Here is a 19,473-nt window from a genome sequence, read left to right as displayed (position 1 = left end):
TAGGCCTACGCAGGCCCTGCTCTCTCGCGCGCTGTCTCTCTCCAGGTTAGTGACAGGCACACTCCAACCCCCATACATCACCCTGGTGTGTCTGGCCTCTGTTCCACAGGACATTAACAGATTCAGAAGAAGGACCATACGGGGTCAGAGCAATGGTCCATCTAGCCCAGTAGCCTGTCTTCTGACAGTGTCCAGTGCCAAGTGTTTCAGAGGGAATGAATGGAACAGGGCAATTTCGAGTGAGCCATCCCCTGTCATCCAGTCCCAGCTTCTGGCATTCGGAGGTTTAGGGACATCCGGGGCATAGGGTTGTGTCCCTGAGCATCTTGGCTAATAGCTGTTAATGGACTTATCCTCCATAAATTTATCTAATTCTTTTTTTAACCTAGTTATATTAGCTGTTTCCAAAAAGCAGTACACACCAGCTTACCAGTTTCTCCTCAGATCATTGTTCTTAAATGTGTTTATAGTGAAATCAAGTAAAAGTTTATTTAATAAAGTATAGAGAGCCAAATGATAGTAAATAGAATTATTGGGGGAAAATGATCACATAAAATGAAATCTTAAGACACATTCTAGAACCTAGACTTAATTAACTAGATAATTTCATTTCTGATAGAGCAATGCTCACCCAAAATCCTTCTAGCATTTTGCAGCCAAGCTTGACTGCGATCTTCTGTTCATGAGAGAAGTCATGCCGTCAGCTTGCCTCCTCAATAAAAGATCCTGGGTGTCTGTATGCACCCCCAGATATATCAGAACAATCCATTGTCTTTCATAAGCAGGACACCACCTTGATGGTTGTTTTTTCCTGAGTATAATCCATTTAAGGAGTTTTAGAACAGTTGTACAATTTTAGGGGAAAGTGAAGGAGGGATGGGGTAGGAGAGAGGAGACACAGGGACTGCCATGCATTCTACTTACTGTGCTAAATTAGCACAACAGAATTCTTATATGGCCTGACTCAACCACCACTGACGTTAATGGAAAAACTCCCATTGACTTTGGAGGAGCTGGATCAGGCCCTTAAAGATCATCAGTTTCACATGAAAATGACACCAAAAATACTAATAAATCTAAAAGACTGAAGGATAAATGAAGAATATAAATAAAGCAGATCTTCAGTCCTAAAATAGAAATTGCCAAAGGAAATGCACTTATGCTGCCAATCCTAATTGATTTCATTTTATGCCGCTTTGATTTCCGACATCTTTATAAACTGCCAGGACCTGAAGAAGAGCTCTGTGTAAGCTGGAAAACTTACCTCTTTCACCAACAGAAGTTGGTCCAATAAAAGATATTACTTCACCCATCTTGTCTCTCTAATATCCTGTGACCAATATGGCTACAACAACCCTGCAAACAGGACTATTTCTGTTACTTTTATGATTTTGGGGGACGCCAGGAAGAATAAATATGTCCTTTAGAAATACAGAATATCTTCATTTGTGTACCCTTTTCTTGGTAAAAAAAAATTTTTTTTTTTTTTTTTTTTATAAGTTAAAATATAAAAAAAAAAAAAAAAAAAAAAAGTAGTAATTTTTAAAATTAGAGCTGCCAGAAGTTAGGTTATTTCTTTGTGGACACTGAAATAAAGACTTGAAATGTGATAGTCAAATCAATTTTTTTTTTAAAAACTCAGTACAGCCACTTGGGAAAACAAAAAAATCTAGTGACACTCACAAATGGAGAAAAAATTATCACTTCTAATTAAGTTTGTGAAAGAGTGAAAGTATTAGTGTCTTTTTAACATATAAAGAGTTATTTCGTAGAGAATATTAAAGTATAATGGAATGTGATCCAGGACATACAGCTTTCTCAGGTGTCTTAGTGGACCTAATCATTGAGACCTGAGATGAAAAAAGGGGAAGAAATGATTTAGGGGAGAGCAAACGATATAGTCAAAAACTGGAGTGTGGAGAGTGAAAGTTTTGAGTGATTTTTCCTGCTAATAGAATCATAGAAGATTAGGGTTGGAAGAGACCTCAGGAGGTCATCTAGTCCAACCTCCTACTCAAAGTAGGACCAACCCCAACTAAATCATCCCAGCCAGGGCTTTGTCAAGCCGGGCCTTAAAAATCTCTAAGGAAGGAGATTCCACCACCTCCCTAGGTAGCCCATTCCAGTGCTTCACCACCCTCCTAGTGAAATAGTGTTTCCGAATATCCAACCTAGACCTCCCCCACTGCAACTTAAGACCATTGCTCCTTGTTCTGTCATCTGCCATCACTGAGAACAGCCTAGCTCCATCCACTTTGGAACCCCCCTTAACATAGTTGAAGGCTGCTATCAAATCCCCCCTCACTCTTCTCTTCTGCAGACTAAATAATCCCAGTTCCCTCAGCCTCTCCTCAATAGACTTTCCCTTTTTGCTTAAATCATTCCTGCCATAGAAAACTTATCCCAGGCAATTATAAAATTACTTCAGTAGATGAGTTGTTTCTGGGTTGGACCCGATTTCACCAAATCACTCTTTTCAAAGTACAGTGTATAAACATTTCCAACAATTTGCCAACTGGTAAGGTTCACATGAAATGTTTTTGTTTAAATAGTTTCCCTGGTTATACACCACTATTCCAGGCGCAGGAAAGAAAAACTGGGAGTGACTTGTTAAAATAGTCACAGCACATAAGTGATTAAAAAATAAGGGATGGGTATCAGAAATATTTTCTGTAGAAGCCTTTCACCAGATTCTCCTTCTAGTAGTGGGTGTGTCAGGTTTGCCAGATGGCATCAACTTCCTGCACTGAAAGTACAAGTTATTTAGAACAGGTTGATCAGTAGTAGTAGTATAAAGCTTTTAAAATATTCGTATGCTGTGGCTGTTTGGGAGTTAGAATAATTTGTATAAAGCTTCATGGTCCAGTATAGCTGACACTAGTGGACATCACTTGATATTGTTTCACTATGCATTAATACTCTAACACAGGGGTAGGCAACCTATGGCATGCATGACGAAGGCGGCACGCAAGCTGATTTTCAGTGGCACTCACACTGCCCGGGTCCTGGCCACCGGTACGGGGGGGCTCTGCATTTTAATTTAATTTTAAATGAAGCTTCTTAAACAGTTTAAAAACCTTCTTTACTTTACATACAACAATAGTTTAGTTCTATATTATAGACTTATAGAAAGAGACCTTCTAAAAACATTAAAATGTATTACTGGCACGCAAAACCTTAAATTAGAGTGAATAAATGAAGACTTGGCATACCACTTCTGATAGGTTGCCGACCCCTGCTCTAACATCACCTTTAATGGATCATTAGTTGAAAAATGTTTGTTTACGTCATTAACAGAAAAGACAAACGGGACTTACAGTGCTATAGTCTGCAGTGCTATAGTCAGCTATAAATCAATGGTCCCACTTTTAGATTGTATTTGGACTATGCAGAAGAGGTTTTTTTAAAAAGGGGAGGCTTTGGTTAGCTAACACTATATAATAATTGAGAACTCTCCTCTTCAGGAGCCAAAAAAATTAGGATATGACTAGCAATGTCCTTATAATGGGCCTTTCAGGGATCTGTTCCCAGGGCCGGCTCCATGCACCGGAGGAGAAAGAACGTGCCTGGGGCGGCACATTGTAAGAGGCGGCATTCCGGCCAATCTTGGGGCGGCCAGCCCAGCCCTGCAGGGGCATGGACCCCAGTCCGGGGCGGGCAGGAACTAGCGATCCCCGCCGCTCATCGTGCCACCGGGCATCCTGGGACGCGCCACTCCCCACCGGCCTCCGCCTCCCACCCCGCTCTGAGCCCGGCCCGGCCGAGCCAAGCCACCTTTAAAGGAGCGACTGAGCCAGCACCTCCTGCAGCCCCCGGGCACCGGAAGGAGGGAGGGTTCTGCGGCGGCCCGGCGGGCAGCGGAGGTAGGGAGGGGAGGGTTCTGCGGCGGCCCAGCGAGCAGCGGTGGCAGGGATGGTTCTGCGGCGGCCCGGCGGGCACCGGAGGGAGGGAGGGTTCTGCGGTGGCCCGGCGGACAGGCGGGCCCCACTGATCCCAGTGCCGTTTGCACGGTGCCGAGCCCCGCTGCAATGCCAGTCCCGTGCGGAGGTCACAGACCCCAGCCAGCTCTGCCTGTGTCGGCCCCCTCGGAGCCTGCCCAGCCGGGAGAGGCACCCCGAGGCCGCAGGGGGGAGCCCCTCTTGCCCAGCTGCGAGCGGGCTGCAGCGCCTGGCTGCCCACGGACGGAGGGAGCGGGCTGGTGCTGCCTTTCACCCCCCTGCGAGCCGCCTTGACCGACCTCCATGCGCTCCCTGCGGCTGCCATTTTTTTTTCTTGCTTCGGCAGTCTGGCCGCCTTTTTTTTTTTTTTCCGGGGGGGGAAAAAAAGCTAGAGCCGGTCCTGTCTGTCCCCATCAGCTGCTACATGGAAAGTACACACACACAAGTCTGCTCCTTTCAACAGGAGTGTTCAATGTCAGTATAGCAATGGCTGGCTTTCAGCCCTCCAGCCAAGGCTTTCTGATGATTTCTGCCCTTTTTGGAGTTCTAAGTGAAACAATCAATCAATCCAAGATCAGCAAAACAGATAAAACAAAAGGGTGAAGGGGGCAACCTGCAGGCAGTTTCAGTTCAGCCCCTTTTCAGAGGGGCCCAGCCCAGGATGGGCCAGAGTCCACTCCAAAGTTCACTGGATCTCCAGCACAAGTTATAGGATTTGGTCCCTTTCCCCTTTTTTCAGACAGGGTCTCTGTTTCCTTCCTGTGAGGATAGAGGCTCTGCTAGCTACCAGGTATTTTCATGGGAGCTGGGAAGCTCAAGAGCCTGCTCCTTTCCTAGGGCTGCCCACTGAGTGGAGCTTTCTCCTCCATTGCTGGCATGACTTGCAGGTGCTGTGTGGCAGGGCTTCTCCAGCCCAAAGCAGCCCCTTAACCCCCCTGATTCTGGTGCAGTTTATACACCTCATCACAGGCCCTCTCTACTCTAGTGTCTGAGTGCCTCCAAGTGAAAATAAAAATCTCAATAGGTTAGTGGTGTAATTTTCCTCAATTATTTCCCTAAGATAGTTGGGGCTATGTATGGGTTTTGTTAATTTCCTTCTCTAGCTCCTCTTCAGCTCTTTTTCCTCATCTTCCTTTTTCTCTCTTTATCTTTGCTGTTTTTAGTTACAACTGTGCTAGCGCCAAGTTGAAGAAAGTAAGTTTTGCACTTAGTTTTGAGAGCCGAGTCACTGATTACTCTTAATCATGTTTTCGGTTTTCTTAAGGGTTTGCTGTTCAGTCGACCCAGGACTGAGCTCACCAACTCTGCTCTTTTTGGCAGAAAATGAAATGGACAGCTGTTCATTCTGGGCTTCACCTGGGCATCAGCTGCCTTCCTTTTGTATACCCACGAAGGTGTATTGTCTTTTGGGGTATTTCAAAAACCCCAGAAGAAAATGCAAGCTACCAGATGCACGGATGAGTCTGGCTGACTACCTTTTATTATTATTTTGTTTATGGTGGTATCCACTATGGCTAAACACTCTCTAGACATGCAGGGAGGATGGCCCTTGCCTCAAAGAACTTGCAAGCTAGGGAAAGACAGACAAAACAAGGAGTTGGTTAGGGAAGAAGAGCAACAAAAAGGGATTTTTATACAAATTAATAAGATTCACTGTAAGCAACATCAGAAGACTCTCTTTAAGAGGGATTTAAAAGTAAAGAGAATAGTGTTCTTATAGATTAACTAAGGGAGGCCATACTATGTACAGAGGAGACCATGTAGAAGAATGTACAAAGGTGATTGTGGGAGAGGCTCACAAATATGTGGACAAGGTTAAGAAAGTCAGTGGAGTGAAGGGTGTGTGTGGAAGGTAACAGAAAACTTGACAAGAGAAGATAATTAGGAAGGGATAGAGTATTTTATTGAGCTTTGTGGGTGGTGACCAAATGCTTACATTTGATACGGTTGCTGTTGGGGAGACAGTGGAGGGATTAAAAGACAGAAATGAAGTGATCATATCGATAGGCAGTGAGGACCTTAGAAATTGCATTTTGTAAGGAATGAAGGGGAACAAAACCCTTAATTGTTGGGGACGGCTGCCATGTGTGTTGCAGGAATACCCTGTTTCTCTAGACTTCCATTTTCTCCCTCCCACCCCCTGCTTCTCCACCTCCTCATTTGGATTTTGGCTACAGTGCATGTTGTAGTTGGAAGCTGTATTTGGAGATGCATAAATGCATATTTGGACTTGCAATGGGGAGATTTTCAAAGGCACAGGCCTTAGGCACCTAGCTGCTTTTGAACTCCTGCTGACTGCCAATGTGGGCTAGGCTCCTAATTGCCATTTGTGCCTTTGAAAACTTTACCCTTAATGTACTGGCAGATAAAGGGATTTTGGTTATTAATGGGCAGATATTTGTTAGTTGCGGTAGTGTGGGAAGTGTGCGATGTAATTATTATTGTATTTTATATATGTTGACATTTAATTACTATAAAACTACCCAGAGCAATGGCAGGATTTTTCCCCAATAAATTAATCTCCATCTAGGTTTGGTTTTTAAAATATCATTTGTGCAAAAAGGCATTATTCTGTAAGGTAACTTTCTGCCATTCTCTATTAAAGATGGACCGTTTACTCCACAAGTGATCTTATTACATTACTTGTGTATGTGGCTTATATCTGTGGGATGGTACTGACTGGCGTCTAAGTTGCTCCTAGTTTTAAAATATCTACCAAGCTTCCCCGTTGTTGCTCTTTCTCAATTACTTCTTACTGTAGTCACACAAAACACACTAATATATTCTCGTTACTAGAATCCCATTTTTCACAAAATTACTTTGCTATTTCAGGTCACATCACTTTTTAAGGCTTTGCATAGACTTGTTTAGTCATGCAGAGGGTATCACAGATATTTGGCACCTACAAGAAAAAATGTTAATGAATGTTGTTCAGTACCGTGAATGCTTTTGCTGGGGGTGGTTTATAAATGAAATTATTACTTTATATATTCACTCAATCTACTCTAGAGGCCAAAAGGCTGAATTATTTTCTTTTCGTCCATAGTAAACATACTGAGATGCCCAAACTTGGTGGCTTTAAAGATCCGTTGTCCCCCACAGATGTTGCAAATCAGTGTCCGCATCCAGAAAAATTTAATTAGCAATCACTCTTTGTTTAATTTATTATTGGTTTCTACACTAATTTCATTACAAAAGACTAATAAAGATTTTGTCAAGACAATGATTTTCATACTGGTGTACATTATGTACTTAAGTTGTATTATAGTTCAGTATTTCTTAGGTGAACATTACCAGTTAAGGATCCAGTCTAGTCAGTCTCACTCATGTGAGTAAATATTCTTTATGTGCATAGTCACTCTGAAGTCAATGGGACTAATCACATGAGGTAAGAATAGCTCACAGGAGTAAGGTATGAAGGATCAGATACAAAGATTGTGATTAAAATAGTCTAAATTATAAAGATTTGTGAAATTATTAGACAGGATTTAATCCAGCACTATTGTGTTTATTTTCCTTTGTGCACTTCAACCTCATTAGGATCTTGGAGAAAATAGACAAATTCTGTATTTAAAAGAGCTTACAAAGAGTATTTATTTAGGGGTTTTTTATTTTGCTACTTTTATTGATGTTTCAAGAGGAAACAAAAGCAACAAGTACAAATTTCCATGCAAAGTACAAAGTCTGTCATCCTGAATAGATGTAGTCATACATTGTGACATCATAGTCCTACAAAGAGCCATAGTTGTAAATATTACAAAGCATGCACAGATGTCTTGGATCTCAAGATAATTAGCCAGTTTGACATCCAAGACAATGGATCCTGTGTCCTCTGTCATACTGCAACTATCTATAGTAACTTTGATCAGTGCAAGGGGAGCTGTTGGTTATAACTAAGTGCTTATCTACACTGCCCTGCAGTTTGGACTACAAGGGTATGAATATGAACTCACCAAAGTGGTGCAGCGTAGTGACCCCGTATGGATGCTATGAGTGTGAACTTAAAAAGTTCCTAGTTCTAAAGTGGATTGATTTAAATCACAAAGAGGAAAGCCTCAATTTAAATAATCAATTTAAATCAACTTTTCCATTTGTACTTCAGTTATTTTCTAAAGGAGGGTGCATTCTCACTTGTTGATATAACCATTAAAACATGTTGATTTACAACTAAATGGAATGATTTACACTAGATTTGGTGCATCTTTTAGCAACCTAGAAGGGTACACTATACATTTATTTAAGAAAATATAAAGCTTAATATTTTCAGATTCTTAGTAAGTGTACATTTTTAGTATGTTAGAAAATGGTGAATGATATCTTGCTTATTTAGTAGATAATTAACTTTTTGCTTTTGTGTCGAGCTGCATTAGGATGGGAACTGGAATTTAATTAAACATACAAAACAGCATATAACATTTATTTTTATTAAACAAAACTACCTTAAATGTTTTGGATACATAAACTTCTCATATCAAAACATGTTTCACATTTACAACTAAATGATTTGTTAAAGGAACAGAGGGATTAACTGTAGTCAGTAAATTGAATTTAATTATTTTAGGTCAGCCTGGGAAAATTTTTCAAATATGCCTAAGTGAAAGGGACTGAAATTAAAGTTCCTACTTGCTTAAGTCTCTTAAAAATGAGATAACGGTCCCCTCCCTCCTCCTTTTTATTTATAAACTGGAAGAGAGAGAGACAAGTTTTCCTGCCTTTTCAACTCCCAGTCAATTTCTCAATTTTGAATTAAATAGTTCAAATGAAGAAAATATTCTTCCTGTGCCTGTGGAAAAGACCATTGCTCTCAAAAGCTGCTTTAGGACTTCAATAAACTCTGGTTCTATGTGCTTAGCTAGTGACTTTCACCAGTTCAATGGTGTGACTTTCTTTAAAATATCATCAGCAAACATGTACTGCTTGAATGGTTTTCCGCCAGCCCTGAAATGTATTATGTCTGGCAAGATCCATGGGTGATTATTAGATGTTTCCTTACTGCCTGCAGTTTAACTTTGTTGTTGAGTATGTCTTTCTTCAATGTCTCTTGAAGTTCTGTGCAGATTTCAACAGCATCAGCAACACAGCAACAATCTTTCTGCAGTTTGTCCAAGGCTATGGAAATATGCTGAACTTATCTTCTATACGTCTCTTTAGTCCCACGTTGACTACTTTGGCTGTGATAGTTCCATCTTCTTTGTCATTATTTTCTAAACACATTGTCATCAAAATAGGCTAGTTCTTAATAAGTAGTTCAAAACAGTCAACCACTGAATTCCATTATACAACTTGGGGGAGAATCAGTGATGGTGAAGCCAAGTGATTGTTACAGAAGTATTTTGTAATTTCAACAACATTTTCCTTTATTCCTGGAGTTTTACTGAAGTCTTTGGCTAAAAGATGCATCTGTTGTAAGTTTCAGAATCCCTTCATTATCTTCTTCTAGATTTCTTCACATCTTTGCTACATTTGCAGCATTGTCTGTGACAAAAATTCTCACTTGAATTTTTGTTCACAATTTGTTGTAGCTTTTACTGCTGCTGCTTTTAAGTATTCTGCTGTATGGGCATTTCCTGATGAAGCAATTGTTTCTGTAAGATAGACAACCCCATCTTCTGTTGTGTCATAAGCACATATTACTGAATAATTATATACCCATCAAGACTCAGATTAACAAATTTCCCGTCAATGTATTTTGCATACTGTTCAGTTTCCTTCTTATATACTGTATCTAGCAACCTTTCAGCAATGTCTGCTCTGCAGGGTAGAGTGTGGTGTGGTCATAATGATGGTGAACCATGTCAATGAAATGTTTGTTCTGAACAAGGCAAAAGGGATAAGGGAGTCTTGCTGGAATTTGCTGGTCCTGATTACAAACTCATCCATGGTTTTACAGGATGATGAAGAAAGACTTGTGGGTTTTCTTGGTTTTTATTTTTTTGGGGTGGGGCGGGGTTTATATGGGTAATTACTGTGTGACATATGTTTAGTTGCAGCACTGCTGGTGCTACCAGCAGATAACTCTGAAGCTGTAGTCATTGCAGAGGATGAATGTTCATAACCCCTTATGTCTAAGCCAGGTCTTTAAACAAAATGGTAAAAATAGTCACTCTCTCACTGAATATTACTTAGTGCACTGCTTTTAAAAAAAAATGCAATTGTAAATGAAAGATTTCTCCTACTGAAGCTATTTGTTTCACTTTTTAAATGATAGAATTTATTCTAAACCCAGTTTTATAGGAAAAATAATAAATCATAAGGGTTTAAATAGATTTAAATAATCCTTATCTCTAGCAACATACCAAACAGTTTAGGAAAACAATTAAATGTTTAAAATTCAGAAATGTCTAATACATTTTTTCTTTTAAACAGGAAATCTTCAACTAGGATTTTTGATTATACTGAGCAATAAAAAAATCATTTCAGAAATCCAGCAGTAACAGTAAAAATAAATTGATAAATATTCCCACAGCAAGCTAACATACCAATTATATTTTGAACACAAACATCTTGAAATTCATAAGTAAATTAATCCACCAAAAACACAAATTTATGACAATCGAAGTTATCATTCACTAGCATAGTAAGACATGGTAGGTGGTCCATAAGAATGGTGCAGGAACAAGTTTACTAACCAGCTGATCCAGATTGTTCAGACATGTCCATATCATAGTCTTCAAAGTCATTGCCTTCTGAGGAGTATTTTTCATATTGTTGTTTAATTCTGACAACCAGACCTTCCTTTCTGCAACCTTTTTGTTGCACTGTTTTACAGTTCGCATGTGTTCCTTTTTTATGCATATGTACAGGAAATTCTTGAAAATATTCCCTGATAGGGTCTCTTTATGACCTGCAGACATGGCAGGTTTTTTTATCTCCAGTTCCAAGGAGTTGACATCAGCACTAGAGGCTGCACTCTGAAGGATGTTGTCCCTTGTTCCTACAGTGTCCTGCTTTGACACCAGCATTGCTCCTTTCTGGTTGCACACTCTGCTCCATAACTCCCCGGTGCCAACCCACCTCCACCACTACCCCCAGAAAAATAAAAACTAACAATCCAAGACTACTTCTTGTGTAACCCACTTTTGCACTGCAGTATTTTATTTATTTAGAGGGAAGCAGTTGACAAATTAATGGATATTTGTTTGTGCCTCTGTGTACGCATGCAAGGAGATAGAGCAAGGCCATTTATTAAAGTGCCCAGAACCATCTAGAAGCAAGAAGTGGTAGTTACTGGGCAGATCAGTGTTTTTCTATTAGCTGGAGAGTAAGTTTCCATGGTGGGTAGAGTCATAAATATTCATAATTTGAGAACCAAGCCAATCAGAGCTCAGGTACAAAGAAGCTATAAAAATAGGCGTATGAGACCACGTAGGTGGGCTCAGTGGATGATCATGATGAGACACATCATGGTGTCTCCTGGAGTCAGAGACTGGGTCCCAATGTCCATGATGACTTTGCCATTCTCTTGCACAGATCTTGGGTCCCCTATAGGATCAAGTCCTGAATACAGTACATGACCTACATCAAAAGTTAGAATCAGGGGGAAAACATCTTTCTTAATATAGAAAAGCAGCCTTTAACTCAATGTTTTTTATAGAGGCTCATGGGTGTAGCATATTTATTTTTTTATGTAAGTGTTTTAAGTGGTAATAAGTTTAGGCCTTAACATATTTTGTATAAAATGAAATCTGAATTTAAAACAGGTTTATTTTTAAAAAGAGAAACTTCTTATAATTTAAATAACAAAATAAAATCTGATTTAAATTTAAAACAATTCCTTCCCCCCCCCCCAAAAAAAACCATTTTTATCCCCCTTGCCTCGTTTTCATTAATGTAGTCCTGTGTGATGAGAACCACATTAATGCAAAGTAGGAACCTTTTAGTTCATGCATACAAGAGCAATTTTTAGTGCACTTGCCCGTATGCTGTCAAGGGATGAATAGGTCATATTAAATATTCAATTAGTGGATTAGTTTTGTATCTTTTCCATTTGAAATGTTAGCTGTGTTAGAAGGAAAAAAGTGGAAAGTGAATTTTGCGTTCGTTACAAAGCACTTAGAAAGTGACCTGGACAACCTAGCTACATATTGCGTCCCATAGAATCTTTTTGTTACTCTCTTGCCCATCCTTTCAAGTTAAGGTTTATACAAAGTGATATTTGCATCTAGCTAGTCTTCAAGGAAGGGGAAAGAAGGCAACTTTTAAATACTAGTGAATACTTCTCAAGTCTTATAATGAATCCAGAGAGGAATGCTGTAAACTAAAAGACCAACCTGGCCTACAAATGATTCATGTCAGAAAATGTAAAAGAAACATTATTTTACATATTAGATATTTGTTTCTCATCAAACATTTTGACAGAGGAAAATACTTTAAGGCTTCAAGAGGGTCTAGGCTTGCCTTATGGGCCTGCCGGGATATAGTGCTTTGAAATGGAAGTTTAACGTTTAGGGTTTAAAGAGTCTATACTACATGATGAGCTTTTAAAAGGAGAAGCTCTTTGTTTCCTATCTATATGATATTTTTAAATAATTACTTGAAAAAGTACAGTGTCAGCCTGTTTAGGCCCTAAATATAACATGCCTTTAAAGTTTCATATTAAAATAGGAACCATTATTCTTTTTACCCTACAGTAACTGCTGGAATTCTCAAATAAAATAATTAATAATTGTTCTTAAAAGTGACTGTTCAAAAGTAACTGTCCTAGGGCCTGGAAAGAGATGTTGGGCTAAATACAGAGGCGAGTCTAAACTGCTGTGATAGAAGGAACCAGGAAAAGGATTCAGAGGGTGCATTACTTAGACTCATTCTCCCAAATATTTGCTCTCACTACTATATGTACTAAATACATATTTATCTTACACATTACCTCTGAATTCACCTACTAGGTATAAGGGAAACCAAGTTGCTGTAACTTACATGCTAAGGAGCGAAAAGAGAGAAGTGTAGCAGGAAAGTATCCAACACAAAGGTGTAAGAAGTAACAAAGTTTAAAATGGCAATTCCTACTTTTAGCTTTACACCTTCTGGCTCCCCAGCATGCAGGTTGCATCAGCATAGACTCGTGTACATCAGTGAAAAGCCACTTAGAGATGCATCATTCAATGTGCATTATGTATTCTCTCTGAATTTGGTCCCTTAAGTATTGTGGCATTTTCCATTTAAAAAATACCAACATATTCACTAAAGTTCTTATTCCCACCTTCTGAAACGTCACTATTTTTTCAGGCACTGAGCAATTGCTACACGTGAGCAAAGTTATTTCTCTACATACTCACTGTGATTAAGGAAAAATAGTTAAGGAATTACAAAAAACATGTGTCTTATTTGGAAAGTGATCATAAAGTTACCTGGACATCGCATACACATTTTTATTATACCAAACAATATTTTGACATTCTTTCTTGGTCACTAGTGTTGTACTGGTATGATATAGTCCCTTTACCCAAGGAGCTATAGTTATTAGTGCAGTATTGACTAACTCTTGGTGTTGGGGGGAGGGAGCAGAAATCCTGCAATTGATAAAGTAATTCTTTTTAATTCACAGTTTTGACAACTTGCTGATGCCACTAAACAAGAGCAAATTTCTTTGTGTAAAGGGCATGCAGGGAATGTCATGAATCCACAGGATCAGTGCTACGGACCCAGCTTTGGAACAGTCTCTAGGAGGAACCCCTAGTTGACAGACCCACTAGGCATCTCACTTTTCCTCCAGAGTCAGCGGCATGGCTTCACCACCTCCTTAGACTGGACCTCTGGGCCTTCAGCAGTCATTCTTCGCACCATGAGGTCTGTTCAAGAAGTCCAACTGAGACAGACTCCTGATAGAGATTTTACACTCTTCAGGGATTAATGCATCTTCAGCTTCCCTAAGGAGAGTCAGGGAAGTCCATATCCCTCTGGGTCATTGGTTGCTAGGCATCAGTGTCCTGGCTCTTGGATTTGCCATTGTCTTCTCAGATGCTCCACTGATATGGAGACTAAGGCCCAGACAGCTATGTGACACCCGCACCCATGTGTTTGCCCTGAGAGCAAACAATCCCCTTCCACCCACTGGATAACAATGCAGCAGATAGATGAAACTGAGGCACAAACAGGCCTCATAAAAGTATTACAAAATATTCCTACTTTGTCACAGGGAGCAAGGCTAAAAAGGAAACCAATAAAGGACACATTTTCTTTCAAGGCACCCAAGGTTGCAAGGCAGATGGTGACACAACAGCGCACTGGTCTGGATTGCACCCTGAATTGTGATAATTTCCATACCATATTTTACAATTATATTTTTCTCTGTTAACTGCTCAAGCATTGCATTATGTACCAGTTATGTGAGGCAAAGTGCACTATAAAGTACTTACCCGTGCACAATGCCCATCACTTTGAAACACCAGTATTCTAATGGAGTTTCTAATCACTTCAGGAACCCACTGTGTGTTCCACTACAGCAAAGAAGTTAATAGCATCTAACATTTTAAGCTCCTGAAATATTTATCAGTAGCTTGATAAGACTGAAGATGCGAATTCTGAATTTTTCTCATTCCCAAGAAGGTTCAGTAACTTTACCCTCAATAGCCACTCAGGAATTTGAAATAGATTTATAGCAGAAATATGTGGCCCAAACAACTGTCACACAAAACCTTGAAAAAGCTAATAAATATAGTAAACTCAGAAGTCTGTGGTGCATGTGTTTAATTTTTTAAATCAAGATAATCCTAAATACATTCTTCAAGAAAATACTCTCCTGTAGGTCTTAAACATAAAGACACAATAAAAACAAACTGGTGTGTTTGGACAGATGTGCTTTTTTTTTTTTTGCATAGAATTTGAGGACTTTCAGATTTATAGCATGCCTTTCCTGTCTGACTACAAATAGTCAGTTAGCATACGTCAATGGAGACATAAAAGTTGGGGAAAACAAAACAGGCTTTGGATAGGACTTAGATTGAGAAAGGGAGGAGGCATAAAAGCATCTGTGTTATTTTCTGAATCTTGGGCTCCATTACAATTTAAAATTTTAGAGAGACAAGGTGGGTGAGGTAATATCTTTTATTGGACCAACTTCTGTGGGAGAGAGAGTCAAACTCCCAAGCTTACACAGAGCTCTTCTTCAGGTCTGGGAAACATACTCAGAATGTCACAGCTAAATATAAGGTGGAATATTGTTTAGCATAAGTAATTAACGCATATTCAAGGTACCATTCAAAGTGAAGTGGCCCATTTGCGAAAAGAAGAGGAGAGGCAGGGAAACCTACCCTGGTAGATTTCCACCACAACAACAACTACACCTCTCTCTGGAACACTCCCACACTAGCATCAAATTCCTAGACACATCAACTAGCTTCAGCAATGGAACCCTACAGACAACTGTGTCCAGAAAACCCACAGGTAACCACACCTACCTTCATAGATCCAGTAATCACCCCAAACACAACAAGAAATCTATTATCCATAGTCAAGCACTCAGATATTGCAGAATATACTCCAAGGAGAAATTACAGGATATGTACATTAACACGTTCAAAACCACCTTCACCAAACAAGGACACTCCACCAGAGAAGTAGATCATATCATGGAACGAGCCACCTAAATACAAGGAGAGAACCTGCTTCAATGCAGAAATCCCACTCTGATGCACAGTTGTCACCTACCACCCCACACAGAACCCATACAGGCTATCCTCAAACAGCTACAACCTATACTTGATAGGGACCCCATTCTGAAATAAATCTTTCCTGAACCCCCCCCCCTCCACTTCTGGTCTTCAAACAAACCCCTAGCCTCTCCAAGCTCATCATCAGAAACAGGCTCCCCACAGACTTGGACACACTAACTCAAAGCAGCACCAGCCTCTGCCAGAACAACTGATGCAAAACCTGCAGACATATCTCTACTGCTACAATGGTCAGCACCCCTCACAACACACCTTTTAAGATCCATGGGTCCTACACATGGCTATCACAACATGTGGTGTACCTCATCCAGTGCCCCGGGTGGTTCATGAACCTCTAGCTGGGGAAGGCTAGTCTCCAGCCCCGCCCCTTCCATACGCCCCGGAACCCAGAGTCCCCCCATCACGCCCACCAGCCTCTGCCCCAAGCTGGCTAGTGCCCAAAGTCAGCCCTCCTACCCCAGCCCTGGAGCACCGGGAGGGAGAGCATACAGCAGCCCTGGAGTGCCAAGAGGGAGAGCGCACGGTGGCGACACTGCAGCCTCCCCCGCCCCGGAGGGCCTAGAGGGAGAGCGTGTGGTGGCGCTGCTGCAGCCTCCTCAGCCCTGGGAAGGTGGGCAGCGTGGCCCCAGCCTCTGGAGCCCAGTGGCTCTGCCGAAGCAGGGCCCTCACGGCGGAGTGTGGGCAGGGCCATGCCTGGCTGTTTGGGGAGGCCCAGCCTCCCCTACCCACCGCCCATGTCCAGTGCACTAAATGCCCCATAACAACTATGTGGGTGAAACTAGAAAATCAGTGGAATGCCCTGGAATGAACTCTCACAGGAAAATGATAAAAGAAAAACACTATCACCTGTGTTATGATAACACAAAGCGATCACATTGTATCTAACTTATCAGTCCTCATCCTAAAAGGAACCTGCACAACGTTTTCAAAAGATGAGCCTGGGAGCTTAAATTCATAACTTTGCTAGACACTAAAAATCATGGACTAAATAAAAACATTGGATTTATGGCTTGTTACTACAATCTATAATTCCCATAGCTTCCTTTTTCCCCCTCCCCACACACACTGCCTTTCCCCCGTGACTGGAGGGGTGTTAATGAGCCACTTCATCTCAAATGGTCCCTTGGAATGTATGTTAACTACTTATTCCAAACAGTCTAGGCTTGGTCTACACTACATACTTACTTCAGTATAACTACAATGCTAAGGGGTGTGAAAAATCCACACTCCTGAGCAATGTAGTTATACTGACCTCAACCCCCCGAGTAGACAGCACTATGTCGGTGGGAGAGCTTCTCCTGCCAACATAGCTACCCCCTTATGGCGGTGGAGTTATTAAGCCAACAGGAGAGCTCTCTCTTGTCGGCTTACAGTGTCTTCACCAGGCGTGCTACAGTGGCACAGGTGTACTGAAAATTTGTAGTGTAGACCTGCCCTGAGTAAGTTTCCCAGACCTGAAGAAGAGTTCTGTGTAAGCTAAAAAGCTTGTCTCTTTCACCAACAGAAGTTGGTCCAATAAAAGATATTACCTCATCCACCTAGTCTTTCTAATGTCCTGGGACTGGCAAGGGTACAACAACCCTGCATACAATAATTTAAAGTATTGTCATAAATGTCAGTGTAGTCTCTCCAAAGCGAAGCTACAAAATGATTTTTCCTGAAAATCTGCTTTTTATAATCACTAAATAACATATTAAAACTCTGAAATTCCACCGTACCCAAGGAAAATCTAATTCTACATGTATGGCTTTCAGAGTTACAAAGTTTTAACCTGTTGGCCTTGACAAACAGCAGCAGCACATCTCCCTAACGTTCTTCAGAACTGTCACGGACTCTTACCACTATCCTTGCAAGTTAGTTCGGGAGACGGAAGAGAAGGACTTGGTTAAGTAAGGAAAGGAAAAGAGTGGACTTTGAGCTGATAGTACAAGTGGGCATTCAGACAATTACCACTTTATATCATGCCTTCACACAAAATGTCCCCGGATTATTTCTCAAAACATAAAATAAAGGATTTAAAACACAATAGCTAAAAAAGCTAAGAAAAAAAATTGAGTATTTCAGTTGTTTTGCCATGGAAGTTGTTTGGTGTAGAAGTGTTGGTTCTAACTGAAAAATAGCAGATCTGAGATGGAAGATATCATGAACTGAATAACAAAAGAAGGGGAAATATTTTCTGCACCGTAATTAATGGATGGAGTGGTAATGGACACAGGGAAATCTCAAATGTATAATCTAGAAATGTGGCACAAAATTATAGTGATAGGAGGACTACAGTTCTAAGTAAAAAAGAATACCGTGGAGCCCAAATCCAGATAATTAAACTGGTACTCTATGTGTGATAATAGAAATGTGTATGCTTATTTCTCCAGTTGTGTTAAAGCATAAATTTATGTAATTTAACAGAAGACCATCTCTGTCGTGCATTAATTTCTTAAATAATAGTAACATTGCATTAAAATACTGGGGGGGGGGTTCTAAGAAGTTCTCTGACTAGTTTGCAAATACCAATTAAATCATGATTTGTTCTACACTATTTAGAGGGCTCTTCTCAAGTAAAGTAGCACTTTATTAATTATATTCCATTTTTTTCTACCTCTCATTTCAGAACGGTTTGATCACCATTGTCCCTGGGTAGGCAACTGTGTGGGGAAAAGAAACTACAGATTTTTTTATATGTTTATTTTATCTCTGTCCTTTCTGACAGTCTTTATATTTGCATTCGTTATCACCCACGTCATCCTTCGTAAGTATGCTGGTGAAATCAGATTATGTATATAGCCATTTGCTTGAGTTTTTATTTTTAATTTAATCTTTTGATCATCTAGGGTTTTGGGTTTGTTTTTCTACCCTTTCTCTGAAGCTTCAGAGCCCCCAGTGATATGCTGTGGTATGGCAATCTGAATTCCCATGCCAGGCTTCCAATAGTAGAGCTTAGCCTTAATGCAATTTTTAATTTTCTTTCTGTCATCTAGTGGGCAGTTTCTTTGAGGAATTGCTCATATGCTTTGTGCCCAGGATAATGTATATGTCCCTCTATCCTGCATTTTTAACAGATAGTTTGCTTAGACATAGACATTCTTGAATGCATAGACATTCTTGAAACATCCCTGTGTATGATAGGGTGTATGTGATAAGATAGTGTAAGATATGTAATCATGGGTTTGATACTGGTTTTTATATTTGTATGCTGGATTGTGTTCGGAGGTATTTCCGTGTTTTTTTTCCATAGTTGATAAATCCTACTAATCCCAATATATATCTCAACTTCTCATGATTGAAAAGGTCTTTCAAACTCTAGTACATTTTTATAAGGAATTTTAAAAACTATTGGTATCTCTCATCTGTGGTAAATAAGAATAGCCACCCTTGAACTGCTGTTTTTTTGAGGCCACTTTCAAAATTGGGCCTTTCCTGTTAGTTTTCTTTATAATAGTTAATTCCAGCTTTTTGTCTAACACATTATGCAGCTAGTTTGTTAATCACAGTGCCCACAGAAATGGTTCTACAGAAAAATCTGCCAATGTATGATTTTTTTAAGTTATTTGAACCCTACAAAAATGAAGCTGTTTTCCTTTCTAAAAACCATACCTGCCGTAGCACGTGCTTTTTAGAGGAAGAATGGAACAATTTTCACAAGATTCCTAAAAATGTACAATATTTAAGATCCCTTCAAATGTACAACATAGACTAGAACCAAGAGCAGTTTGAAATGTGGGGAACTTGTGGCCATAGTCTGTCCTTTCCACCAAGTCCATCAGTTCTAAATTAATATTACTTGGAATACTGTCATTAGAAAAATGTCATTCATGCTCCTAAAGAAGGAAAAATTCATTATTGGAACTATTTTTACTGTTACTGTTTAA

General features: G+C 40.1%; 1 protein-coding gene across 5 annotated transcripts in view; it reads left to right on the top strand.

The window, feature by feature from the left end:
- The window catches only part of ZDHHC14 (zinc finger DHHC-type containing 14), a 157,389-nt gene that overhangs the window by 104,149 nt on the left and 33,767 nt on the right, over window positions 1–19,473 (top strand). For 4 of the 5 annotated variants that reach the window (XR_002908912.3, XM_024214028.3, XM_024214026.3 and 1 more), the window contains exon 4: window positions 18,216–18,353. The exons of the other annotated variant lie outside the window; for it this stretch is intronic. Coding sequence is in view for 3 of the 4 variants with exons in the window: in XM_024214028.3 (XP_024069796.1) it covers window positions 18,216–18,353 (138 nt within the window). In the remaining variant the exon portion in view is untranslated. The remainder of the gene's footprint in view (window positions 1–18,215; window positions 18,354–19,473) is intronic. 5 annotated transcript variants of the gene reach the window in all.

This window comes from Terrapene carolina, unplaced genomic scaffold (genome assembly GCF_002925995.2).
Source record: "Terrapene carolina triunguis isolate 2854851 unplaced genomic scaffold, T_m_triunguis-2.0 Scaffold85, whole genome shotgun sequence".
NCBI lineage: Eukaryota > Metazoa > Chordata > Testudines > Emydidae > Terrapene > Terrapene triunguis.
The sequence above is the reverse complement of the archived record's forward strand: the minus strand, read 5'-3'. Positions and strand labels throughout refer to the sequence as shown.